This window comes from Podarcis liolepis, assembly GCF_965112155.1.
Source record: "Podarcis liolepis genome assembly, chromosome: 2".
Classification (NCBI taxonomy): Eukaryota; Metazoa; Chordata; class Lepidosauria; order Squamata; family Lacertidae; genus Podarcis; species Podarcis liolepis.
In genome coordinates this window covers 36,853,178-36,880,703 of record NC_139555.1, presented here as the reverse complement: position 1 = coordinate 36,880,703, position 27,526 = coordinate 36,853,178, and the positions used below count along the sequence as shown (strand labels likewise).

The 27,526-nt window shown below is 43.7% G+C and overlaps 1 protein-coding gene across 1 annotated transcript in view; it reads right to left on the bottom strand.

Moving 5' to 3' along the window:
- Positions 1-3,047: 3,047 nt before the first annotated feature.
- MGAT5B (alpha-1,6-mannosylglycoprotein 6-beta-N-acetylglucosaminyltransferase B) overlaps positions 3,048-27,526 on the bottom strand; it is a 171,806-nt gene continuing 147,327 nt past the window's right edge. The window contains exons 14-17 of the mRNA XM_083487519.1: positions 27,110-27,226; positions 8,005-8,079; positions 5,289-5,557; positions 3,048-3,641 (exon numbers count right to left, since the gene is read on the bottom strand). Of these exons, the coding sequence (XP_083343645.1) occupies positions 3,443-3,641; positions 5,289-5,557; positions 8,005-8,079; positions 27,110-27,226 (660 nt within the window). The 3' untranslated portion in view covers positions 3,048-3,442. The remainder of the gene's footprint in view (positions 3,642-5,288; positions 5,558-8,004; positions 8,080-27,109; positions 27,227-27,526) is intronic.

The window sequence follows — 27,526 nt, the reverse complement described above, 5'->3', positions numbered from 1 at the left end:
AACAAAAGGCAGCATGCATGGCAGTTACTTGGCAGTAGCTAAGCATGAAAAAGATATTTGGGTCACAGTGGATCGCTCAAGAAGAAAACCAAGGCAGAATGCGGTGTCAGGAAAAGAGGGGATTTCATGCTGGGAATGATTGGAAAAATGATAGAAAATTAAACCTTTTGTACCATGATGCCTTATAGCTGGGTTCCAAAGCCAGAGCTCATGGAAATGCCGTTTACCTTCTCACCACAGTGTTACCTATTTATCTACTTGCACTGGTGTGCTTTCGAACTGCTAGGTTGGCAGGAGCTGGGACAGAGCAATGGGAGTTCACCCTGGATTCGAACTGCTGACCTTCTGATCAGCAAGCCCAAGAGGTTCAGTGGTTTAGACCACAGCACCACCTGCATCCCTATTTAGTCCACAACATGGCATGTGGGGGCACCACAGTACCCTTAGATACCACTGCTAGAGCACATCAAGGCCCATCCCAATTGTCTTAAAGATTGAATTTTTGGACTTTTTTGTTATTTGGTGCCTTTTAGTGGGGGTGTTGCCTGCTACTTCTGTTTGTCTTTTGTTTGTTTGGGGGATGTAAGTGTTTTGTCTGTCTGTGTGCATGTGTTCTTTGCATCACCAGTTTTCCTCCTGTAAAATGGGTATTTCGTGGAGCCCACAAATTGCTTAGATTTCAAAATGTGCCCCCAAGCCCCCCAAAGTTGTGAACCCTTGTTATAAATCTGCGGCATGCTCACATTTGGAACATTATGTATCATTTGCCTCATTGATATTCTTTAAAGGTTACTGTAATGCTAGGAACCAACACAGAAAAGGACAAGCAAGATGATCGAGGAGTTTGAAGAGCATCTCTTCCCTATGATAAAACACTAAAGCACTTGAGCTTTTACAGGGTTCAGTCCTCTACTCGAGTTATGGATGAAGGGCTTTAGGATTAGGTAGCAGAAAGTGAGAGATGCCACCACCATCATGACAGGGATATATGCCAGTAGAACATTTTACACCACCTGAGCTGTTCCACTGCAGGAAATATCCCATGGAATGGCTGGAATAGAGCAGGCATGAGTAGGGACAGGGCAGCACAGCAGAGGAGTATATTTAGCATCCTGGATGGATCCATGGCCATGCACCTGCTGATAGCAGAACTTTGTTGTTGCCCCAGCCCAAGAAATTTCTCTCCCAGAGTAACCATGCTGCCATGATAAGGCGTAAGATATGGATGTAATTCAGCACCCAGTCACAGCATACCACCACCAGAAGAAAGGTTTGGTTTGAGGCCCAGATCACCATATGGTTTACCATGAACACACTACTCACATAACACTGTGTGCTGCTTGTAGGCAAAGAGGAGAAATTTGACAACCACTCTATCAAGTTCACCATTTCGATGACGATGACGATGATGATGATGATGCAAGAAGTGAAGCACAGCCATCCTTCAAAATTCACACTTAGCTGAATTTTTGCGATGCAAAAATGTATATATTAGGGGTAAAGGTAAAGGGACCCCTGACCATTAGGTCCAGTTCTGACCGACTCTGGGTTGCGGCGCTCATCTCGCTTTATTGGCTGAGGGAGCCGCGTACAGCTTCCGGGTCATGTGGCCAGCATGGCTAAGCCGCTTCTGGCAAACCAGAGCAGTGCACGGAAACACCGTTTACCTTCCCGCCGGAGCAGTACCTATTTATCTACTTGCACTTTGACATGCTTTCGAACTGCTAGGTGGGCAGGAGCAGGGACCGAGCAACGGGAGCTCACCCCGTCGCGGGGATTTGAACTGCTGACCTTCTGATCGGCAAGTCCTAGGCTCTGTGGTTTAACCCACAGTGCCACCCGTGTCCCTATATTAGGGTGTAATGAAGATATTAGTAAAAATAACATTTAAAATGCATTATATTAGGGGATATTTCTTGCAAAAAAAAATGTGTGCAGTAGTCAAAACTGCATACAAAAATGTGTTAGGAGAAATTCGCATTCGAATACTGGTGAATTTTCATGAGGACTTTAAAAAACAAAGACACAAACTGATGCAGAAATGTGGAGAACTGAATTTAAGATTAGGAAAATGAGAAAGTAAGAGAAACTGAAATGGACAGCTCCTTCCATTCCTATTTGCCTGTAGTGGCATATGCAAGTCAGCAGCCCAATTTACATGTGATAATAAACAATTGCTAATGGAGGTGTGAGGGACATCTGGCATCCAGACCTAATTAGTCTTGGCATGGGTTCCAAATTGGCCTTTGACACTGTTTCCCAAAACCACCCACAACTGCCCCACAGCTGACATCACTCGTGACATCAGGTGAGGGACACGCAGAGATGTGGCTACCAACAAACAATCCGGAACTTTAAAGTGTATAGGCAATTGTTCCATGACAAGGAAGACCTGCTGCCACTGCCAATCAGCTGACCAGCAATGACAGCAAGCTTGCTGGGATTGGCTGTAGCCCCCCCCCCATCAGGAATACTACAGGGCAACCAACCCTGATGAAAGCAGGGATTGAAGTTGGTGCCTATCAGGTAATGTGCACTGACTTCAAGCCTGCTGGAACTGGCTGTACCTTGGAGTTCCCCTTTGGGGGGATGGTAATGTTCCTACCTGGACTCTTTGACTGCCCCTTGTGAGTGCACAGAGGAAACAAACTGTGGTCTCTGGCTTAGCATTGTGTCTGAACCAGGGATCATCATTTCTTTTGGTCCAATGCCGCTCTCCCCATGTTTGGAAAGCTAAAGATCATTGTTTCTTCCCAGTGATAGTGCAAAGGAGCAAAGCAGATGTGATTGGCTCATGCACATGGTTTATGGCTTACCATGACATGCAAATACAGGCTGCATATCCGCCAGGTTCCTATTTTCTTCAACTTTCCAACAGTCCCCATAACCTCTTATTTGCAGCCACGATGCCTTTCTGTTTTGCAATGCAAAACATTCAGTAGCACCATATTATGCCTGCATCCCTCTACAAGCTTTCAGCACCTCTTTTCATTCCCTTCCGAAAGGATTCTCTTTCTGAAGAAAGCATTTGAAACAGAACACATTCCTCAAGGGCTGTTTGTCGATTTTCCTGCTTTAATTTCAATTTCCCAATAAAAAATAAATAGATCAAGATGTTTAAGGAAGATGAAATCCTAAAGAGGCTGCCTTGTTGTCCTTCAGAAGGATTTTCAATGCGACCCTTCTAAGCCGCTTTGAAGTCTCCAGTGGTCTTGGATGCAGGAGGAGATATGCTTTAAGAAGTAAAGAAATGTTGGAAACAGGTCCTTGGCCCTTGACTGGGAGACAAAACAACCAATGGAATCTCACTGACATCCAAAAAGTCTCCAAGAAGATGATTCCATTTGGAACCTTCTTGAGTATTGCAGAAGCCTTTTATGGAAAAAAAGAAAGTTATTTGTTTGCATGTGTGGCACGTTACAGCACACATGCGCCAGTGGAATCACAAGCAGTCCCCACACAGTGCCACTTGTCCTTTGCGGTAATTGCGGCAGGGGCAGAGGCGCTGGTACTTGGTATTGCATCCTGCACAGCTGAATAAGAGAGGTTCCTTCTGGAGGTAGCACTCCTGGACATTTTCAGCCACAGCCGGGTAGAGGTGATTCATCTCTGACTCTGTGCTGTCACAGACAATGTTGAGCCTTGGAAGCAAAGAAACACACAGAGAGAGGTCTTTTCAAACACTGGTTCTAATGTTTGCATTCCCACTTTTATCGTTTGTTAGTCATACAGGAAGGGCCTAATAACTGGTATATGTTTTGCAGAAGATCCGTGATGAGATTTCTAGATGTTATGTTTTGCATGTGGAAGTGCAGGTGAGATGGACGCTGAGCTGGCCTCCTGGTGGGATCCCTGCATGGGGCAAGACTGTGCTGGCTGGAGCAGATGGGAATCGTAGACCTAAACATCTGGAGGGCATCTGGTTGGCAAAGGTTGTGGCAGATATGCCTCTTCTCAAACAAATCTTAGTGAAAGAAGTCAACCATGTACCCGTAGGCGATGCTATAGCCTTTCCTTCTCCAGCCACTCAGTAAACTCCCCGGCATCTCTTTAATAAACTCTGATCTGAACTAGTGATTCTGAACCAGCAATTTCTTGAAAATGGTTGGGTTTTAAGGAGCTAAAGGAGCTTAGCAAGTAGAATCTGAGCTCTGCCTCTAATTTATCATATAAAAATGTCACTTGGACTCAAATTGCCTGCCTGGCTGCCGTGACAGAAATGATAATGCGCCCATTTTAATTGTCCAGAGCTATGTATGGAGCTGGGTGGCAGATTTATGTTCTATTAAAATGTCAGTGCCTGTGTGTTCCAAATGTATGCTTACAGACAGAGGGATAAAGGGGGAAGGAGGGAGACAAGAGAACAACGGTGTCTAGAAACCCCTTTTCAACTACAGAAAGCCATTCCCACACACAATGCAACCAGAAGGTCTGTCCAAACATTTTTAGTTTGCTGTGTTGTGTGCAAAGGGCACTGAACAAATGTCAGGGAGGCACCTATGAAAGGATTCACTTTCTCAGCATGAATGAAGGTCTATAGCAATTTTTGGGACTTTGGGAGAGGGTTAATGGGCCTGAGGAGCAAAAGGACCTTTAATTAATAAGGGGTGTCTAGGCCAACTTTTGTATGGTGGGATGTTGCTCTTTCTTGGGGTCCTCAAATAGTTCTGATATGCAATTAAAATGTCAAAATTCAATTCAAACTCAAGGTTTCTTTTAATAAACAGTTTCTGCAAAGAACCAGCCTCCAAGGAAACAAAACCTGGCTGTACTATTCAGATTTAGGAGTTGAAAAGTGAGTTTTGCAAGCAAATATCGTGTTTTCACGAAGAGCTCAGCACTCTTCCAACTCCATCTTTGCAGCATTCACCGCACAATAATGCCACTTTCCAATTGCATCAATATCAAAACTCAACATCAGTTGAGATGCAAACCAAAACAAAGCATGAACTTTGCAGTTTTGCCCAACAGCTTTAAAATACAAAGTGCCTGGGTTGCTGTGATAAGTTTAGTGGTACATTTTATAATTTATATGTGAATGTGTGTGTGTGTGTGTGCGCGTGCGCGTGCGCCTGGGTTGCTATCTGGCACTTGTTAGTGTGCTTTGCAAAGGGGAAGAGATAGGACTTATTTTCAGTTCCGGCACCTTTCAGGTGGGCACCATTGCCAAGAGAACAAGGGAGGTGTTCATGGTGAGTTCTGGCACCTCTTTTTCTAGAAAAACAGCACTGGAAAGAGAAGAGATTCCAGGGTGTATGAGGGTAAGATGGGACAGAGAAGAGACTTACTGCTGAAACACTCCTTTCTTGTTGATGAACTTGAAGAACTCGGGCTCACAGACCAAACCATGCTGCTGACAAGTGCTGGTGCAGGCCTGCCCAGCGTCTGATATCCACACCTGCATGGAGTTGACCGGAGGCCAGGCAGGGGGGCTGCCGCTGGAATTGTGAGACCAGGCCAGGTATGTGGAATTGGGCTGCAGGCTGAAGGGGCTTGCAGAGCTTTGCATAGTGTGGCTGCTGGACTTCTCTGGCATAGTAGCAGTGGCGCAGAAATCCTATCCGAGAAGAAAAGAGACAATTTTTATACAGAATTTTTCAAAAGGCATGAACAGGAGCTAGTACCACCGAATTCAATAGGGGCCTGACTCCTAGGTAACTTCAACCCCGCTAGAGTCCATAGAATCCCATGCTAGAGATCATTAGGAAAGGAACTGAAAATCAAACTGCCAATATCATAACGTCACCGTGCTAATCTTTAGTGTAACCATACTTGGAATATCGTGTACACTTCTGGTTGCCTCGTCTCAAAAAGTGTATTGTAGAGTTGGAAAAGGTTCAGAAAAGGACAACTCAAATGATCAAGGGGATGGAGCCATTCCAGGTGAGATGATGCAGCATGGCTCTAAACGCCAGTTGCTGGGAATGACAAATGGGGAGAGCGCTGCTGCACCCAGTTCCTGCTTGCGGGCTTCTCATAAGTGTCTGGTTGGCCACTGTGGCAACAGGGCACTCCTTGGTGAAATGAAGGCATATCATGTGTGTGAGAGCATCATTGGTGCATGAGAGTCTTGGGTGGAAGACAGCAACCTGGGTGAGCGCTGTTGAGAGCAGCTCATTTGTGTGATTTAGGTATGGGTGGCAATTTGTACGGTTATATATACCGTTCTGTCAGTGAAAGCTTTCATTGTCTCCTTGGTGTTTTTGCAGTATGCTTTTGTTGAGCGGGAGCAGTGACTGGTGACAGTGGAAGGTGAATGAGTGGGAGATATTGGAGTGATTGGGTGGGTGATGTGTTTGTGTGTACTGGTGGATGCGCATGTGAGGTGTGGGAATAAATTGCAATGAGTGATACTGAATGAGCAGGAGGCACTGTATGATTTGCGTGGATGTAAGGCAGAATTTGGGTGTGATGTCTACACGTTAGAAGGGTGAGCGCTGTATTTTGTCAGCCAGGTTGTGCCTTGACAAAAGGGAGGCTCTAAAAAGGCTTCAAATTATGCTGCTATGTTGTTCTAGTTGGGTTTTATTATTTATTTCATTGCTTATTTGTTTGACGTTGCATTACATTTAACAGGGCTGGTTCAGCTGCAGGTCAGCATGGAGACTCAGAGGCGAGCAGTAAAGTTGATTCTTTATTCAAGGAAACAGAATACAAACAAAGAAACCTACAGCAAGACTAGTCTCTGTAAATGAGTTGCCAGAATTGACAATCTGGGCCTCCCACTTCCCCCTAAGTCTCTTCCCTATCCAGCTGTTTTCCCCACAGTCTTAAGCTCTGTCAGTAGCCCCCCCCCCCCCGCTGCACTTTCTGTGCTCCACTACATGCAAAACTCTTTGAGCCCTTGGAGACAAGCTGGGAGGACTGGCAGGCTCCTGTGAATCTGTTGTTGCCTCAGCCCCCACCTCCTCCTCAGCTGCCTGTTCTACATCTGCAGTGTTTTCTGCCTCTTCTCTCTCACTCAAGCCTGTTGCTTGTTCAGCACCCCACTATTCTTCCCCCACCTCCACTCCCCTGGCTCTGAGCCTTCCTCTTCTGAGGCTTCCCTATGGGGTTCTCCGGCTGGAACCTCTTCACATGACACCTCTCACCACTCCTCATTGCCCAGCCAGTCCCTGATAGCATTATATTGTAGCTTCTCAGTTACATTGTTCCATCTACCTGCCTACCAATGTATTTCTCTACATATATCATTTGGAATGAGGCAGTTTCATAGCTACATGAATTTTTTAAAACCACAGATATACTGTATGCCTTGGGAAACCAGGTATATCTACAAGGCAATTCCGTGGTGTAAATCTTGGTGTGAGATGAGATGTTTAGAGGCTGATGTCTGTCCATATGCATAAGGGGTTGGGTCACACTTTCTAGTTTTATTCAGAAAATTAATTATACTTGTGCACAAGCTTAAAAATGGAGCTACAAGCTGATGTGTCCTAAGATCCCAAAGCGTAGCGTTTCGCCAGTTAGCAAATGCGAGGCGGTGTGTGTGTGTGGGGGGAACATCACACATAATAAATGCTGAAAATAGAAACTGTCAGAACCATGAGGAGAAAAGCCCAGAAATAGATGAAACTTGTACTTCTGGGGGCAGGGAGCTCAGAAATAAATAACCATATAATTAATTCAATTTCACTAATCCTTTGGAAAAAGATATCAGAAGAGTGACATCCCCCAATTTCCGCTGACTTCCCAACCCCCACTCCAAGACATAACTCTCTAGACCAGCGGTTCTCAACCTGTGGGTTCCCAGATTTTGTTGGACTACAACTCCCATCATCCCTGAGCTCTGGCCTTGCTAGCTAGGGGTGATGGGAGTTGTAGTTCAACAACATCTGCAGATCCACAGGTTGAGAAAGGCTGCTCTAGACACTGATAAAAATTTAACTCATACAACCAAAGTGAGTGGTTATTGCGCCATTCATTACCACCTTGGGGGCAGGAAACCACTGGCCTCCTAGACTTAATCAGAAAGAACTGCAGAACAAGATGCAAATCAACTACCTGGTACTGAATGTAGGCGTGAATTCGCTCCAGCATCCCTTCAGAGGTGTATTCATAGGGCAGGTAAGGATCAACCTGGAGGAAGGGAAAAGCACAGCACAGGCATGGATCAGTGCAAGAAGGCTATCCCCATCACCACTCTCTGTCGAGTGAAAAACCCAATATCTTGTAATCTGCATGCCTAACATGTTGCATTGGAAGAATGAGGCAAATTTGTAAATTTGAACACACGTCCTTAATTTGCAGCCTTCCTCAAGTTTTGCAGGCTTTTGAATTATTGTCAAGGATCTGGGAAGACAGAAGCGCTCAGCAAACCATATGCGTGGGAATAAGATGCCAGAAGGAAGGAAAATGTGCAATGAACAAAGATTTAACCTCCAGAGCATGGGAATATCCATTCAGATAACATGTGATTTGATAGCTGAAAAGCCATGCATTTTTTTCTCCAATAGGAAAACTAGAAATCTAGTGGTAAGGTGGTTAGTAACCTGAAAGTTATCAGATTTTTAAATCCCAGAAACCCCAGAACTGCAGGCCATCACCTGCCATTAAGAGTTGCAAAGAAGGATGCATATATTCTTCAGATCACTTCAACCAGAATGGATTCACCCCTCCAGAATTGTTTTCTGGTGCAAAGCTGTTGAAGTGCGCAAGACTGCTGGCTTGTTCAGCTGGGCCTGCCTGTGTGCACATGACTTGGCTTCAGGCTTGCTCCTCGGCAAAGCTTTCCTTGTGTATGAGCCTCTCCTCCTTAGGAATGCTGGCAAGCATCCTGATGGATCTGTCAGAAACACTCACAACAGGCAATGCCAGCAGATGCCTGCCTCCATCTGCTACCAGGAGACAGGTGGATGAAGCCTCATCTTGAAAGGAAAGAGACCCAACAACAGATGGGCTCACCAGGACAAGTGGCTCCTAATGAGCTTCCGCCTTCCCTTTCCCTTTCCCCTCTCCCTCTTTTTTTAAAAAAGATCAAAGTTGGTTAAAAATATGCCAATTAAGAATCAAACTAAAGCTCAGTGATTAAAAGTGCATGGCATCTTCTCTGCTTCCAGCAAAAGACCCCTGTATGCTCTAGATAGGCCGTTCTTCTTCTGAAGAGCAAAGAAATAAATATAAAACCCATCACACTAGGGGAGTTTGATTTTTAAGCAGCTTAGCAGTGACTGATGACAACAGGATAGATTTCCTTTGAACTTAAGAGGTATCTGATCTTACATCTTCCTTTCACCCTCTCACCTGTTCTTTTCCCATTTGATACTAAGACTGTGAACACAGGCATGTCCATGTTGGGCTTTTCTGGATTTGATCTCTAGAAGCTGGCTAAGATCTGTGCTGATTTTTCACATTCGTTCTTTCTCAGATGCAGCATAGACTTAGGCTGTATTCCTAAACACATTGGCCTGTGAGCATAGGTGCTGGTCCCTAGGGGCCGAGATACTTTCGGCCCCCCATGGGTTGTTATTTTTTTGAGGAGGCCAGGTCCCCTCAATGTTCAGAGGGTGTTTGGCTCCACCCCCTGGCTTCTCACAATGTCCGGACATCATGCAACGGCACATGGGTGATGTTAGGATGTTGAGCTGGGCCCCCTTTGGTCATCCTGAGAAGACAGCGCCTCTGGCTGTGAGCCAGGCCTGTTGAACCTAGGAGGCCTTGCTTCAAATGTTCTGGCCGCAGGAGGAAGAATTAAGCTTCCTGGCAGTCAGCACAACCAACAAGGGGAAATAATATGCAAAATCCCCAGTGCTCAGATTAATTGGGGACAGATAGAGCCCAGTCCCCTCATTTCTTGTGGCAGACCCTTGCCAGGTGCTGTTTCTAGAAGTTTATGGGGAGCCAATGATTTAGATTAAATTGGGGGTGAGGGTGAAGTTGGAGGTGTGGCTTGTCTGTTACACCCAAAGGCCCCTACCTTTACTTGCACAACCCTGGAGTAGCATTTCCTGCAGTTTACAGCTGAAGTCCCAGATAGGCATGATGGCTGGCCCTGCCATGAGGCAGAATGAAGCAATTGCCTCAGATGGCAGGTGCTGAGGTGGAGTGTTGTGATACAGCAGCAGTGGCCCTTCTGGTTTTTCCTCCCACATCCCCTAGTCATGCCCCTCTGTTGGAGAACCAAGATGCATGTGCCCCGTAAACTTGCCTGCCTATTGCATTGCCATTGCTGAAGTAAGATTCAACAACCAGTCCAACCAGCTTCTGTATGTGGCATTTGTCCTTTGCCTCAGGCAGCAAAATGACTTAGGCTGGCCCTGACAGGCAGCATAAAAGGTTACTTCTGGCCTGGGACTGAATGGAACTCTAATTCCCCTTGCCCCAATGATAATAATAAAAAGACAAAGGAAGTAAATGGCCATTTCCCAACTTTACAGGCAATGTTTCATCTCTCCATCTATCATCATTCTTTTATTTTCTACCCCACCCCCCACTATCCCCAAAGAAGAAGAAAAAGCCCCGAGGAGCCTCATTGGATATTTTACATTTTGAGCTTAAGCTTTATTGCACCAGAAAAGTCAAGCTGTATGTAAAATGGGTCCCTGCTGCTGAGAGAGATTAGCATTTAAATGAGGGATATGATTAGCTACTAAATCCAGCAGGGCTATGGAAAGAACACTGGAGTGGAGGGAAGAAGGAGAGACTCTAAATGTTAGGGCACTTGAGAACACAAAACATCCTGTACAAATCTGCATAGAAGCCCACTATAGCCAAATTCCTATTTGGGAGTGCCCAGCTTGCTGTCTGCCTTCCATAATGAAGGTTCTGAATTTCATAGAGACTGGGACCAGCTTAGTTGTTTTCCCATTACTCACCAAAAGGGTGGTTGTACAGTGGTACCTTGGATTACAGACACTTCAGGTTACAGGCGCTTCAGGTTACAGACTCCGCTAACCCAGAAATAGTACCTCGGGTTAAGAACTTTGCTTCAGGATGAGAACAGAAATCGTGTGGCAGCAGCGGGAGGCCCCATTATCTAAAGTGGTACCTCAGGTTAAGAACAGTTTCAGGTTAAGAACGGACGTCCGGAACGAATTAAGTTCTTAACCCGAGGTACCACTCTATGTCCCTTTTTTAAAACAGAGGAAAGTACTCTAATTGAATGGCTGTCTCTTCCAAATCAAGTCTAACTGTAATGAACCCCAGTAAGGAAAAGTATTGTGCATCATGAGACTCCACTGTTAGCCCCGGGAATCAAAGCTGCCTCATCTCAGATCAATCACAGCTCCCTTGTGGGGGCCCAATGTGCATAAATCATGTTAATAAAGGTATAAACAAACTTTTCATCTGTACAAAACCTCCTGCAGTCATACTCAAGTGACCATCACATTATTTCTCCTTTTGCTTATGTACCATGCCTGGCGTGCTCTGGTCCATGGGGTCATGAAGAGTCAGACACGACTAAATGACTAAACAACAATAGCACCAACACCATGCCTAAGTTCAAAACTGTGTGTATTTACCAGCATTACCATAATTAGGTAAGCTGAAGCAGTAGTAAGATGGGAGGTAGGAGGGGTTCAGTAACTTGGGGGCCTTAAATTATGGTTGGACACTCAGTGACTCCTTTAATAGGATTCCAAATTTCAGCTGAAAGCTCAGTATGAATAGGTTGCATCTATGCACAAAAACCAAGCATTAATCAAGTAAAGTAACTGAGACAATCTGTGCTCAGATTCTTGTCTGCAACAAAGACAAGTTTCTACAATCTTGGTATTTTGAGATCAATTCTGGTAGAGTGTACGAGGCTGTAGACAAAAGAGACACATTTGGATGCACGCAGAGATAAGGTGTAGCAGCTCCGAATTGCTGTGATTTCTCATGTTCTGGCTGCTATTTATACACGCTATGTGATCTCCTTTGCCTTTATCATTCAAATGGATAGTACATTTTAGGAATGGATTATGGAACACCTCTATTCTTACTTTGTTCCGCATGCCTTTGCTTTTGGCAGCAGACTGCCAATGGGAGGAGAGCCATATCTGAAAAGTATCTCTCAGCATTCATCTAGCTGGCAACTGGACACCTCCCAAACTTTGTGGTCCAGCACAATAATGTGAAGATTGTTCAGGTAGCTAAAGCTGATGGAAGAATTATCTCACTGAAGTTCATATCTAACAAACTTTTCAGATTCAAATGGTCCACCATATAAAGTATTCTCTGTTTAATGTAAGCTTCACAAATTACAGCTGCCTTTCAAAAATGGAAACAAATGGGGGGGGGGGGACTTAACAAAACAGCCAAAACGAGGTTGACATTGGATACTTTTTTTGTCTGTTGTTAATATCATGTGTAATTTTCCCCCTGTTATACCGATTCACCATTTGTCATGAAACTATTCCAAAAGGAAGAATCCTTATGTTCAGAACACTTCTCACATGGTGATGGATCCACAGAAGACTGACCAGAACTCCACCACTACAGTGGGACTTGTCCACAAGGGATACACAACATCTAGATCAGGGGCAGAAAACATGATGCCATCCAGGTGTTTCCAGACTACAGTTCCCATCAGCCTTAGCTAGCATGGCTAATGGGAGGGATTATTGGTGGTGTAGTCCAGCAATATCTGGAAGGCATCACATTGGATCCTTGTGCTCTAGCTAGTCGATGTTCAGAACCATACTAACCCTACAGCTCTAGGATGCTATGATAATGTCACTGTCCTAGGAGCATCTCAGCAGACAATGAGCAGCAAATGAGTCACAAGCCAGGGGCTCTCTCAGTTTATGACCCATCTTCTGTCTACTGTTCCAGTCACATATGTGCTAAATGGAGTTACTTCTTCTCTTCTGATGTACGAATAACTCCAAAGGCTGGAGGAGACACTGCTAAGCAACCTTCTGCCATAAATATCTCAGATGAGAGTTCAGCAAGGCTGGAGATTGTACCCATTATATCTAATTACAGGTGCAAACGGTAATCAGTTTCGACATAATGACAGGAGTTGATACTGCCTATGAATTATTGAACTTGCCCTGGTTTGATTCGGGAACCTTCAGACAGGAAAGTGATGGGCGCTTCTGTGAGTTCCTTAAATAGAAGTGTCTAGCTTGTTGTAGCACAGATTGCCTACTCGACTCTCCTAGCAGAGAGCTCGGCATTGTACTTCATGGTTCACACATAAAATAGATTTCTATAAGACAGAATTGTCCTACTTTAATTCTAAAAGCAAGAAGAAGCAAAAAGAGAAATCTGCTTTTGTGGTACTGGTGGTGTCAATGTTGCATTTCACCAGCTTATTTATTTATTTGGCAGATTTAAAAAATGTTTCACAACCAGAAGCTAAGATGAAATGAGGTGAAATGAAAAAAGACACAGACTCTAAAAACAATACAACCATTTCTACAACTATATAGTTAACATTCGATAGGACCACACAAGGAAAAGCCTTCTTAGTAAAAATATATATTCAGTAACTAAATACATTCAGCACCTAAATATCAAGATGCTAGGCACCTACTGAATTTCAGCTGCTGATTCCAGAGTGCTGGAGCTGCAACACTAAAAGCCCAGCTTCTGGTACAAGCTAAGTGCACCTCTGGGGCATGTGATACTCTCTCTCTCTCTTTTTAAAATAATATTTATTAAATTTTTAACAAATTAAACACAACACTACAAAAAAGCCAAAAAAGAAAAAAAGCATACAATACAATACAATACATAATAATAAAAAAGAAAAAAACAAACATAATAAAAGAAACAAACAAGACAAAACAAAACAAAACAAAACAAAACAAAACAAAAACCATTTAAAATTTCATTTTCAACATCTTATCTTTTTTCCCCTTATTTCCTCAACCTCCTCACACCTCCCTTTTTGTATTCCACTTCTGTTAATTGTTTCAGCAATTCCTTTCCATCTTCCTCTGTTTTCTATCCTATAATTGTCTTAACACATTCTAACCATATTTTCCCCTTTAAAGCTCAATTAATCTATTTATACTTAATTCCAATTCCTATCCATCTTCCCCTGTTTTCTATCCTATAATTATCTTAACACATTTTAACCTTATTTTCCTTTAATACTCTATTAATCTATTTATACTTAATTCCTTATAACATTTCTACTGAAGGCATATAACTTCATTCCAACGTTCTTCTAACATTCATTAATTTTACAATATTTCTATAAATAATATTTAAACTTTTCCCAGTCTTCTTCCACCAACTCTTCTCCCTGGTCTCGGATCTTGCCAGTCTTTTCCGCCAATTCTATCTAGTCCATCAACTTCATCTGCCATTATCCAACACTTCTGTGCTTCCAGGAGACAACCATTCTCTCAGCCAGCAAAGAGCAGATGATTCACAACAAAGTTTAGGGGTCTGGCAGGGCAGGTCCACCTCCTTCTTTAGCATCCGTCAATATCTTAAGTTTTACTCAAGGCTTCCTGCCCTGCCAAACAACTCCAAAAACATCCCTCTGCCACCTCCTGATACAATCCATCCCATCCAAAACTTGCACTATTTGAAACAAAAGCAACATCCCCGGCATCACAGCAACCCTCATCCCCACCACAACGACTCGGCCCAACAATAGCAACTTCAGATTTGTCCATATTTCCCAATCCCCCTTCTCTTCAATCCAACGTCCTTCACAGTTACCCTTAAATAGATTCACATTTTTGGCGGTCATACTGGCCCCCAAAAACCTCTCTTTCTCGACCGATGTTAGTCCAGTCTCCTCCTGAAGCTCTGTCAGGCTTTCCTTTCCCAATTCAAGTAGGGCTCTTGTCCTCAAATTCTTCTGTTTTCCTTTAAGTTCCATCATAACAGATGTCACATCAAATTGCCTTTGAATGGATGGGGCTCTTTCACACTCCAGTTGTATTGTTTTACATTCAGCAGCAAGGGTTTTCTCCCTGACTTCATTCGCAGTTTGCCGTATCAACGTAAATTCCTGTATCGATCTCTGAATGGTTTCTGCATTGGTGTTCACCTTTTGTCCCAGATTGTCTATTTTCCTGTGAAGCTGTTCCAACGAATCATTTATTTTCACTAAAGCGACCACTAAGGCCTCTTCTGTCGACATTTCACCTGTTTTTTTCCTTTCCATTTACCATAACACTTGAGAAATTCAAGGTCATTCTCAGAGTCTCGCAGTTCTTATCTTGCAGCTGGAAGTCCCCCTAGCCCAGCTCTTATAAAGTAACCAATTTCAGAGATTTCCACTAGAGGGAAACAATGTCCCCTTTAAACTCAACTCATACAATCCAAAATTAATTTCAGATTTCAGTTACTTTTTACTCCTTTTTAGAAGCAGCCGGAGACAATAGAAACAATGTATTTATCTTCCTTTGCTAACTGTCAAGGAACGTTCTAAGTGCTGTCAATGAACATTTCAAAACGTCAGTCCACTAGCAGCCCGTTTCCAGGGTCAGAGCAGCTTTATTTTATCTCCCTTCACTCTCTCCTGCAAGCATACTTAGTCCACAACTTCCCCCCCTCTTCTCCTGCCTCCAAGGGGGGTTTTGTGCTCTTTACCGATGGAAATTTAGGCTTTTACAAAAGGCTTTCCAAGACTTCAGCCTACAGCCTCGTTGCCTCAGTCTGTTTACAAGTAGGGAAGGTGGACTTCCTGTTTTGAACCTCCCCGTTTCGATGCCAAATTAAACTTTTGAAATCCGATTCTCCCGTCTCAGCTCTACTCACGGGTAATTACTTTGGAGTCAAATTGTCCACAGGAAAAAGTCAATGCTCTCTGGCAACAGCTATGAGGCTTTGCTCCGTGGAAGAAGCAGATGATTCGAAGCACCGCGCCGCTCACCCCATGTCGCTCCGGATCCCTGAAACCGGGTTTCCCCACAAGTAGGGGAGGCGCAAAAGGTGCCTGCCGAATCCCACGTTCACAGGCTTCTCCTGCCTGTGATTTTTACGGGTCTCTGCCTTCGCCGCGGCGGTACAGACCCAAATTCCCACGGGGCAAGTTCCTCCCGATCAGAGGAACTCCGCCATTGCCGGAGGCACCAACCTGGAAGTCGGCATGTGATACTCTCAGCTGTGCCCCATCCAAGCAGCACAGTTGATGGGCAGGAGAAAACGGGATGAAGTGGTCCCTTAGGGAACATGGTCCCAAGTTGTTTAGCGCGTTAAATGCTAGAATCAACACCTCGAACTGCACCTGGTTTCATATAGGCAGTTTCATGCATATGTCAGCAATGGCCTTCTGCTCTGCTGGGTTCTTTTCAAACAAATGGCACAAGGAAGGCTACAAGAGTACCACTGATGGACAGCCATGATGGATGGACTCAACATTAATAGGCGTGGATTGTAGGTGCCTTCTCAATGGACACCACATGGTGCAAACTGCTTTGAAGATATGAGAAGGTAGTGCATAAATAAAGTAACTGTGGCTCTGACACAGGCAACGGAGATGGAGGAGAGGGCAAAGAGGTCTACAGAATGGCCACAAACACCATTTCGAAATGCTCACAATAGCACCATTGCAACTAGCAAGTCGCTAAATTTATTTACTGCACGGCAGACTGACTTGCACTGGCTTTTTAAGCAGGGTGTGTTTGCAGTTTTATTTGTTAACTCCTCATTTCTAGCTGTTTCAGAATGGATTTCATTGGGCTTATTACAGAACAGTTGCAACTCAAGCACATTCAGCAATATTTACTCTCTACAAAGGCTGCGTGCGTATGTCAAGAATCTAGTGCACATATGCACAGATTAACAGATTTGTTTTTTGTTTTTAAGCATCCATCAAATGCAAAATTGGGAAAATGATTAATAAAAAAACAAGTACTAGAAAACAGCTGGTACCTATGGAACAATCCTTACAGTGCAGTCCTATGTACATCTACTCAGAGCCAGAGTGTAGTATATAGTGAGAGCCTGTGTGGTGGTTAGAGTGTGTGACTAGGATCTGGGAGATCAGAGTTCATCTCTCTACTCAGCTGTAAAGACCAAGCCTCAAGCACCCATGAGGCAGGGTGAAACCGCCAATGTGGGGGCACTCCCATGGGCCCCCTGCTCGCTCATTTCCTCTGCTGCTGGCATCGGCAATGATTTCTGGTGAGATCTCACTGAAATCTTGAAAGACCTCATGGAGTGTATGGGATCTCATGAGGTTTGGGTGAGATCTTGATGGAAATGGATGCCAGTGCTGGCTCCACTTCTCCACTGGTGGTGGAGGCTGTGTGGCAGGTGGCACAACTGGTGGCAGGGCGGCACATCCTGTTTTACCTCAAGCGACAAAATGGGATGCAGTGCGCCTGGTTTAACCTACCTCATTGAAAGCGATATGGAGAAAGGAGAGCGTCACATACTAGCCCACCCTGGGCTCCAGGTAGTCAAGCTGGGATATAAAGGGAATGATTAAATAAATAAGCCTTACTCCCAGGTAAGCATGCATAGGATTGCTGCCTCAACCTACATAGGAACAAAAGCTCTAAATGAAGGCAGAAAGGCCTAAAAATTGTGAAGCCATTACTCGCCGAATATCAGGTTTGGGGTGAGAATTTAGCTTGTCTGGCTCCCCAAGAAGGAGCAGAACAAGTCATTGTATTAAGACAGATTGTGGTGGCCTAATTCTCTGAACTTAAGAACACATATAAAAAACCTTTTGATCAAAATCCATCAAAATAACTGGTCTTGAGAAAGTCGAGTGTCGGCATATGTCATGCTCTTGGCCTGAAGCTGACTAAGTACCACTTCATCATCACGCTTTCCTTGGAGTGAGCTTGTTTCACTCTCTGGAGGAGTGGTTCCTTCGATCATTATCACCATGGCATCTGATCATGAGTAAACTATTTCCTACCCATCAGATGAAGGAGAGAAAAAGTACTTCTTAGGATTGCATAAAGGCAACTAAGGCTTAAAACAACCAAGGCATCATAAGACAAATGCAATCATCACATGAAACACACAATGGCACAATGCCACACTTAGTGGCCGCAAAGATTAATTTTTATTTAATTTACTCGAGAGAGTCTAATACCAGCAGAGTCATCCCGCAGCTAAATTGCACAGCCCTCAAAGAATAAGTAAGCAGACTTGGCTCTGGTACAATGCTTCACCTCTCAATTAGGTTTTGGCTTCCCCTCAGTTCCAAGGCCAGAACCTGGCACCATCAGAGCTAATGTTCTACTAAATTACATTTTGGCATTTTGTGCTAAGTTCAGTAGGTCTACCTGGGTACAATGTAAAATGGAATCTGGCCTCAAACGGAGCGTGTTTGTATCCTCTTTCTCCCGCAGAGGGAGACCGCCGCTCTTATGATAGATGGTGTTCTGGAAAGGTCTCAAAACACCGCAGTGACCAACAGGAGGTAGGAAGTGTCGGATTTTAATTAAACAATTATTTTGGAGGAATTGGCACTTTGCTGTGGCCTTGACTGCACAATCTGAATGTATAAACAGAAGGAAGAAAAGAAAGAGATAATGCGAGAGGTGCTCTTGGGACTGTGGTGAACAGATGGGTCATCAGAAATAGTGTAGCGAAGATGAGTGCTTCGATTACAGGGACAAGGGCAGGAGGAAGAATGCAGAAAAGACAAGATAATGAGGAAAGTGGTTGTGCCCTAGGGAAGGCAGGGAGGGTGATTTGAATGAGAGCCACAGTGGAGGAGGGGGAGATTCCAGAGGGGGTGAGAAACCACGTTTCTCTCATCCATCAAAGACTCCCTTTGCACTCTGGTGCCAGGAAGGGAACAGATGCCATCCTCACAACAGGAGCCATCAAAAACCACCAGCATGTGTAGCCCTGACAGCCTGCATAAGAAGCGAAGAAGTAACAAGTTTTTCTTAATTATGTTCAGGTTTATCTAGCTGAATAAGCATAAGGTGGGTAAAATGGGAAATGGGTGGGTGGGGGAGAGAAAGACATGTCAGAAGACACTTCACAGTATGTATTCTCCTTGACATCCATGGAATAACACAATGTTTGTTTAGTAGGCCCCTTTGGACTTTATGAGGCTATTAGCAGCACTGAGAGGAAGGAATAACTCAAAGAAACAGATGTGTACCTTCCTTTTAAAATAGGCCCAGATACAATATCACATGCTATTCTGAAACAGCAGTCTCTGTGAGAAGCCCTTCTTCACCGAGGCCCAAACTGGACCTGGCATTAATTGCATGAATGCTATTGTTGTTGTTTTTGGTTATGTAAATAGCAGCCAAGGGATAACTGGAGCAGCCTTAGGAAGGGAATGGTTAACTTTTTCTCTCCCTGCCGCAATTCCATTGGCAGCAATGGAAGCTTCCCTTGAAATGCAAATAGCAGCTTCAGACAGATGTCTGTGCTAATGTGATGTTCATAACTGCACCACTTGGAGAGTTCAGGTGTGAGGAACTCAGTAATACCAAGGCGTCATTAAAGGGGGTGTCCCATTGATACTCTGAATGAATGAAAATTTATTATTATGGCCTAACAGCTAGAATACCATTGATACTCTGTAACAAGGAACATTCCCTTGAATAAATCTAATATTTCCTTCTTGGTTGGAAAACAGGTATGAAGACTCAGTTGCTGTATGGAGAACAATCTTTCTTCTTTGGCGATCACTCGTAGCCGAGTAAGATTGTCTTCCATAAACACGGTTTTAACAATGAGTCCGTAAGAGAGGGTGGAGGCCAATTCTGGATTCACACATCCTTCCACAGTGGGAGCTTTGGTTTCCGGGCGGGAGTTGATCATGGTGTGGATTTGCCAAGTGTGCCTTCCTCTTAGCACATTTCTCCCTTGTGCCCTGAGTTCGAGTGTCTTCAAAGCCCATGACACCTTTGGTAAAGGCTGTTCTCCAACTGGAGCGCTCACAGACCAGTGTTTCCCAGTTGACGGTGTTTGTACTACATTTTTAAAGATTTGCCTTGAGACTGTCTTTAAACCTCTTCTGTTGACTACCAGCATTACGCTTTCCATTTTAAAGTTCGGAATAGCATAGTTGTTTTGTAAGACGATCATCAGGCATCCGCACAACATGACCAGTCCAACGAAGTTGATGTTGCTTCAACACTCGTAATCTTTGCTTCTGCCAGTACACTGATATTAGTTTGCCTGACTTCCCAAGTGATGTGTAAATTTTTTCAGAGACACCGTTGATGGAATCTTTTGAGGAGTTGGAGATGGCGTTTATAAGTTGTCCATGTTTCACAAGCATATTGTAAGGTTGGTAGTAACAATGGCTAGTAGTAGTAGTAGTAGTAGTAGTAGTAGTAATAGAAGAAGAAGAAGAAGAGTTTGGATTTGATATCCCGCCTTTCACTCCCTTTAAGGAGTCTCAAAGCGGCTAACATTCTCCTTTCCCTTCCTCCCCCACAACAAACACTCTGTGAGGTGAGTGGGGCTGAGAGACTTCAGAGAAGTGTGACTGGCCCAAGGTCACCCAGCAGCTGCATGTGGAGGAGCGGGGAATTGAACCCGGTTCCCCAGATTACAATACTACCGCTCTTAACCACTACACCACACTGGCTCTTATCCATCTGACTGTGTTGCTCCAGCCACTCAGGGTGGCTAACATAGTAACAGGTCATCTCACTTAGATGTGAGCTTCCTCTCAGTCTCTAGGCATGTCAGCTGAGCCACATTTTTGTAGAGGTGCTCTGGAAGTTGGCTTTATTGCAGCAGTACCAATGTACCATGAAAAATACAGTCTCTTAAAAGAGGGCGCTTCCATTCAAATAATGGGTAGCAAGCAAACGTACTCACAACCCAGGAATAGATTCAAATATATGATTTCTCCGCAGGAATCTGGGTCTCCAACAGGAATCATAGCTCCGAGAAGAATAATGAATCCTTCTCAAACAAAATTGTGGGAGGAAGGTAGGGGGGAGAAAGCCCAACCTAAATGTTATCAGCCAAATAAATAGAAAATAATGCAATTGTCTAACAGTGTGTAGCAGCAGCCTGGGGATATTTTAACCAGCTATTTTCACAGCAATGCTTAATATGCTACTCTCCCAAGCATAGCCTGAAATATATAATTTTCCATTATATTCCTGTACATTTGACTTTAATATAATGAAGGCTTCTCCCTTCACTACACCAGAATATTGGCTGTATTAAATTGCTTGTGTAAGAACCGTGGTTTTTTCTTTGAAAATGTAGAAGCTGAAGTTCAAGCAAATGACCTCAAAGGAAAGCCACCCCGTCTCTGCCTGTCGCCTTTAACCTCTCTGCTAAGAGCTGTAATTCATCACAGGGACAATACTCCCAGTGTCACCTTTCCCCGTGGGCTGCAATTTGTCTTTTTTGTCTCACATGCTCTCTTGGCTTCGTGCAGCTGCTCTGTAGTCTCCTCTCCTTATGCTATGAGATGCTGAGTGTTGCAAGGGGGGGGGGAGGTAAGCTGTTGCTATAATTATCTTCAGGAACCATAACTTATGTTGGATAGCTGGACCAAAAACATGAGCACATAAACTAGGCCAGGACAACCTCTGAGGGGGGGGGGGCTCTTGAGCTTCTAGCTCAGCTATGTTTGGCTGGTGGGTCCACAAACTGTGCAAACATAAACCCAGCACAAAGAAGCTTGCAGAAGCTTTAGTAACAAGCAATGCTCTTCATTCAGATCAACAAAAGAAAGAGCTCTGCACACTTAGACTATCTACCGTAGGGGTAGCCAATGTGGTGGCTTCCAGATGTTGTTTGACTAATCAGGTCTAACCAGCATGGCCCATGCTTGGAGAGGATGGAAGTTGTAGTTCAGAAACATCTGGAGGATACCATGTTGACTACCTCTGTATTACTCACAAATTCAAAGATTCCCATTCTAGCCAAATTGGAGGCAGGGGAATAAAACTTCAGGACATAGACAGCCTGTTGAGAATGTCCATTCTAAGCCCCCCAGTCTCCTCCTCAATCTCGCTGTTGTTTTTTTTCTTTGTACATTTCCTGCTGCAGCAGAACAGTGTTTCAAAGACAAAATATCAGGGGAACCCAACAGCCAAAAGACTATAATAAGGCTTTCAAGCTTTTAAGGTAGGTCAGTTTTTAGGCCTAATTGCCTTGACAGCATCTCTAATATCCCAGCCCTTTAAAAATAAAAAGGAGCAAAGTGGCTGCAAATCGCTTTGTATTCTCTACCGCTTTCAGGGTGGTTTACAGAACATATTTTTGAAAGCAGCTCTAATGTGTTGAGGGAGTAGCCTGGGAAGATGCGGTCTGGAATGGGAACTGAGGGTAGGACAGGGCTGAGAGGGTACGCCAGCCAACCATTTTCTCTCAGAGTTTCACTGCACATTTTAGTTGCATTGTGGCATCAAAGTTTTCTTACATCTTAAACTAAAATGAAAGGTGGATCCAAACTCCATTGTTGTCAGTGGGATCAGGAGCTGCTAAACTAGAACCTGGAGCCCCTGACTCTATTTGCTTCTATCCCACGTGTGATCACTGTCACTTCTGGTTCTGCCCTTGAGGGCAGCTGCATCACATCCTTCTTGGTCTCCCTGCTGTTTGTGGGGTGACCTTGCCTGCTGTCTGCTGATTGGGCAAATACGTTAATTTTTGTTTCCTCTGGTTTCTCATTTTCCAGTCTTCAGTTCTTCACATTTCCACATTTTCCCTTAAAAAAAAAAAATCTTCCCTTGAAAATTCATCCGTATTTTAGTGCAAATTTGGAAGAATTGGTGGAGAATGGTTCAGCTGGAAGCCAGGGGCTCAACCTGTGCTCTGCATACACAAAGCTCCTCTGTTGCTTCAGCAGGGAACAACCTCAGCCCTATATGATAGTAGCACTACTGCCTCCTGATGGCGAGTCTCGCCCATATTGGAAGGTGCTGCTTTGCTGAAAGGAACCCAGCTCTCTTCATTGGTCTCTTACTGTCCCAGAGTGGGGGAGTCTCTGGTTTCCCTGAGTCCCCCATGGAGTCCTCTGAGTTTGAGGATGGCAGTGCCACATCCTCCGGTTAGGTGGGACATAGGTACTGCAGGTTTGTCAGGTAGCAACACGTCTGGAGCAAGCCCTGTCTGCCCTTTGGCCTTCCTTATCAGAGGCCTCCACTTCATCAGCCGAAGAGGACTTCTGCTACCTGGCATAGCATTGCCACAACAGCCAGTATTATTCTGCACCCTTTCCCCTAGCAGAAGCATTTTTGTAAACATCATTTGCTTGGAGAACTGCACTACAAAATTCAGGGGAGTGTGAATTTTGAAGGATAATCATGTGTCAGTTTGCCTATGGGTTTGAGAAATGCAGACTGAAATGCGAACAAAACCAATTCCCCCCCCAACCCTAATTTCTTGCTGATGCAGCCCCACCTTTCTGTCTGAGACCGAGGAGTTGAACAAACAGCTCCTGTCATTTATACGAATGACAAAACCTAAGGATTCATATAGCGACATTGCTCTGGGTTTTCAAAGCGAGTCAATAAGAGACCAGAACTCATAGTTGGAAGATGAGCGCCTAACTTGGTCCTCTGTTTGAAGTGTGTCTACTGCGTGGGTGGGGAGAAGTCTCATTGCCACTCTTCTGCTCTTCATTGAAAGCGGTTCAATCTGTTTAACACTTGTTAAAGAAAAGAAGGCTCTGAAGGTCTTATTTTAGCTTCCTGACCGCGTTCTTTTGAAATGTGAGGCCTGACCCAACTTGACCCCCTTTGGAGGCTTTCATCTCATACAGTTCTCCAACAACAGGGAGATCTTGCCCTACATCATTATGGACCAATTTTGAACTTGAACCAAATATAGGCCCACAGTTGGAGCAAAGTGGTTTTAGAGTAGATACACAGCTTCTATAGCAGAAGGCTTGACAATGGAGCCTGCTTGTGAGGAGACATGCCCCACCTGCTTTTAATCATGCTATCTGCAGTTGCCTCTTCAGTCAAATACATTAAGAAATCTCCCATTTACCCTATTTTCTCTTGTTTACATGTTCAGAGAATAGTTATGTTTCTCAGGGTATTTCTCAAAATTTTGGAGATATGGAAATCAGAAACCCCCACCCCCCACATCAGGCTAACTACTCAGATGCTGGAGAGTTGTTATTGCTTCCTATTACTTGGTTGCTAGTTTGAGTGGTCTAAATTTGATTAATTGAACTTAATGGTGGTGGAGGGGAAGGATATGAATTTATTTGTTTCAGGGCCAAGACTTAAAATATAAAACCACAACATCTGATGAAACTAGAGGCACCAAACACAGCAGCAGAAGTATAGTATACTTGCAAGGGCAGGGAGAAAAGTCTCAGAACAGATAGGTCTTTAACTTCCACTTGGGATGGTAGGGTGATTTGAATCTCAACTGGAATAGAACTCTACAAGGGCAGAGCCACCACCAAAAAGGCCCCATCTCTCACGCCCAGCAGTCTAAACAAGGTAGCAAGCCTTCATGTCATACAGAAACAAAAGAATCTTGTGTCACCTTAAGGAAGAGAAGATATATTGTGGCTGTTTCCTTTACAGTCTATGAAACTGTAATGAAAAAAATTGATATAGGACAGTGGTACCTTGGTTTGCATACGTTTTGATTACAAACACGTCAAACCCAGAAGTGTGTCTCGTGTCCCGGTTTGCAACCTTTTTTTGGATTACAACCCATTTTTTTTGGATTAAGAACAAAACATTTTTGGAGGCCCCATTGGCGAAAGCACACCTTGGGTTACAACCTGTTTTGGTTTACAAACGGACCTCCAGAACGGTTTATGGTTGTAAGCCAAGGTACCAATGTAGTCTTTAAGAAGCAACCAGACTCTCTGCGTTTACTTCTGCTACAGTCTAATATGGCTACCTCTGCGGATTGGGTGATCCAGGTATACTGATTGGGGAGCTGGGACTGGTGATAGCTTCCTGGCCTGTGTTCACTTGTAGACAAGCTTGGAGTTGCTACTACATAACGTGTGAAGCAGCAATCACTGATTTCTAAAAATAAATAAATCCCTTTTAATAGTCACTCAGTTGATTTGAGTTCTCTGATTCCTGCCAACCTTCTGAGTCAGACTTGGGTATTAAGAGAGGCAACCATTTTGCAGCGCATTGTCTTTTCAAACAACAGAGACACCCATCTCCCCCACCCAAAGCAAATTGTGAGCAAAATGGAGATCAGCACATTTTCTCCCTCCAGGAGAATTGACTTTAATGATCTGGACAACTTGAAAGGCTTCTGCTGTGGGAGAAGTAAATATTCATGACAGATACATTTTAAAAGTCTTTGAGAAACCGCATCACACAGCAGGTGCAGCGTTTTTCAGAAGGTCCTTTTCCTTACTTCCCAGCCATTTCCCCCCCAAAAAAGTGTGTGTGTGTGTGTGTGTGTGTGTGTGTGTGTGTCTACAATGCTCATATTTAAGAGGCAGCACTTGAGGCTCTTCCTCTTTTTGTTGGCTGGCTTAATACAAATACTGCTAATATACTAATAATGAATAATTAAATCAAAGCAGATAAATTATCCTGAGCTTTTATAGCACTTGCATGGTAGGAGTGAACAGCAGGCAAGTTGTGTTAATATCTCCTGATACAGGAGAGGCTCTGCAGAGCAATCTTTGAGAAATTGCCCAGAAGCTGGAAAAGATTTATCTGAAAACAAAGATACAGTATAAATGCTGAGGCCTCTGGCTGATGTTACTTCTTTCTGTACATGCAATCTTAAAACTCATATCTTAGGGCTAAACTAGATGTTAACAGTGGCAAAGGTGTGACAGTTTTCAAAAAAGTGCAGGAAATACATCTGGTTCCCCCTTCCTCTTCTGTATCAACTAGCAAAGGCAACCTTGGGTCACTCATGACATGTGTGTTTCACCCTCGTGAGCAAACCTCAGCGCAGACAGCAGGCCTGGTCAGCTGTTTATTTCATAGAACTGTATTCATAGACTTGCAGAATTGGAAGGAACCATGAGGGACATCTAGTCCAAGTCCCTGCAGTGCAAGAATTTTTTGTGCAATGTGGGACTCAAACCCACGATCTTGAGATGAAGAGGCTCATGTTCTCCCGACTGAGCTATCCTTAAGACCTTGTTGAACATTCTGATGTCACACAAGTCACAAGGTATAAATTCTCCTTCAATATTCCATAGGGGAGAATGAGAACAAAATGCGTGGCAACCGTTTTTCGTGGTAGCCAGATATTAACTGCCGTGTCTCATTTGGTCTTTGAATGCTTGCAAAAGTCACTTTAGAAGTATTTCTTTCAAATGTAAGTTTAGTTTTGCTTTTAACTGCAAAGATGTGTGCTTGGTAAAACCAGGAGCAGAAATGCCAGCATTGAGTTTGCCATATGTGGGTCATTGCTATGAAATAGTTGAATGTGTGTGCCTGTCCTACATTACGTTATGTTTATGTACATGAAAGGATGGGTGGATCTGTCAGTTCTGTTTCGTCTTCATTTCACATCCCCCCCCCCCCGTCTTCAGTTCTCCCATATGTGGTTTCTTTTTTTTAAAGTGTTCATGAAAAGCCCTCTTTTCTTTTTTTTGCAAATTTATCTGAACATATACATATTTGTATGCAATTTTGCCTAACAGACACCTTTTCTGCAGTGCAATTCCCCCTAATATAATGCATACTTGCATGTTATTTTCATGAATATGTGCAAATTTTGTGCACACTTTCCCACAGTATATGGGTTTTTGTATATGGATAGGCTGAGAAACTGCATTGCAAAATTCAGGGAAGTGAAAATTTCAAAGGACAGGTCTTGGTGCTCACATTGCTTCAGAAAGTGCAGATCAAGTAAACTTGCCTTTAAATGTGAACTAAATCAAATTTCTCCCCCACCTCTATGTACATCTTAAAATAAAGGTGGAAACAGTCATGAAACACTCAAGAGTGTTTTGGGAGTCACATAAGGGACACAATCCTATGTCTTGAGTTTCTAAATGCCAAGTTTTTATTTTTAACTGTGTTTGTTGAAAGTGACATTTTAAAAGATGAAACTTTGAGAAGTTAAGAAAGTAAAAGCAAAGCACAGCTCACTCACTTATTAACACCTTTTAATCCAGATGGCCTGACTTTCTGTCCTATAGTTTGTAGGGGCAGGGATAGAATACACCTGAAATAGGTCATGTTTCTCTTTATTTTCCTGAGATGGGCTGCAAACCCACGCTCATTCTCAACCTGCCATTGTTCTTGTTGAATCCACCCACTGGGGTATTTTTTTAATTTTTTGGCAAGATATTGAAATAAAAGGCTCGATTTCTATGACTAATAATGTTTCAGGAGGCTTGGCTGGCAGTTACCTTGGTCCTCATAATGACTTTGATAGCAGCTTCAAATTCCTCTGAATTATTGTAGTCCACTGTCCACACATGGGGTTTCCCTATAAAATCCTCTGCATAGGGATGCTGGGAGGGTACCTAAAATACAGAAAGGAAACATAATACTTCCTGCAGGGGGCACTGTGACTGCAAGCATTTCAGAAAACAAAGCAAAGCATGAGGATCAGAAATGGCAATAAGGAAATAAAGGAAAATGAGTGGAGCTTATATATAGTACAAACTTCTTTAAGCCATGGAAGAAATATTCATTTTCAGACATGTACTAATTCAGGTAGAACCATCTTCTCAGATCCCTGTACATGATGTGGCCAACTGCCTCAACCTTCCCTCATGCAACATATTACAAGGTAAGCACTTTTTCCTATTATAATTTTATCA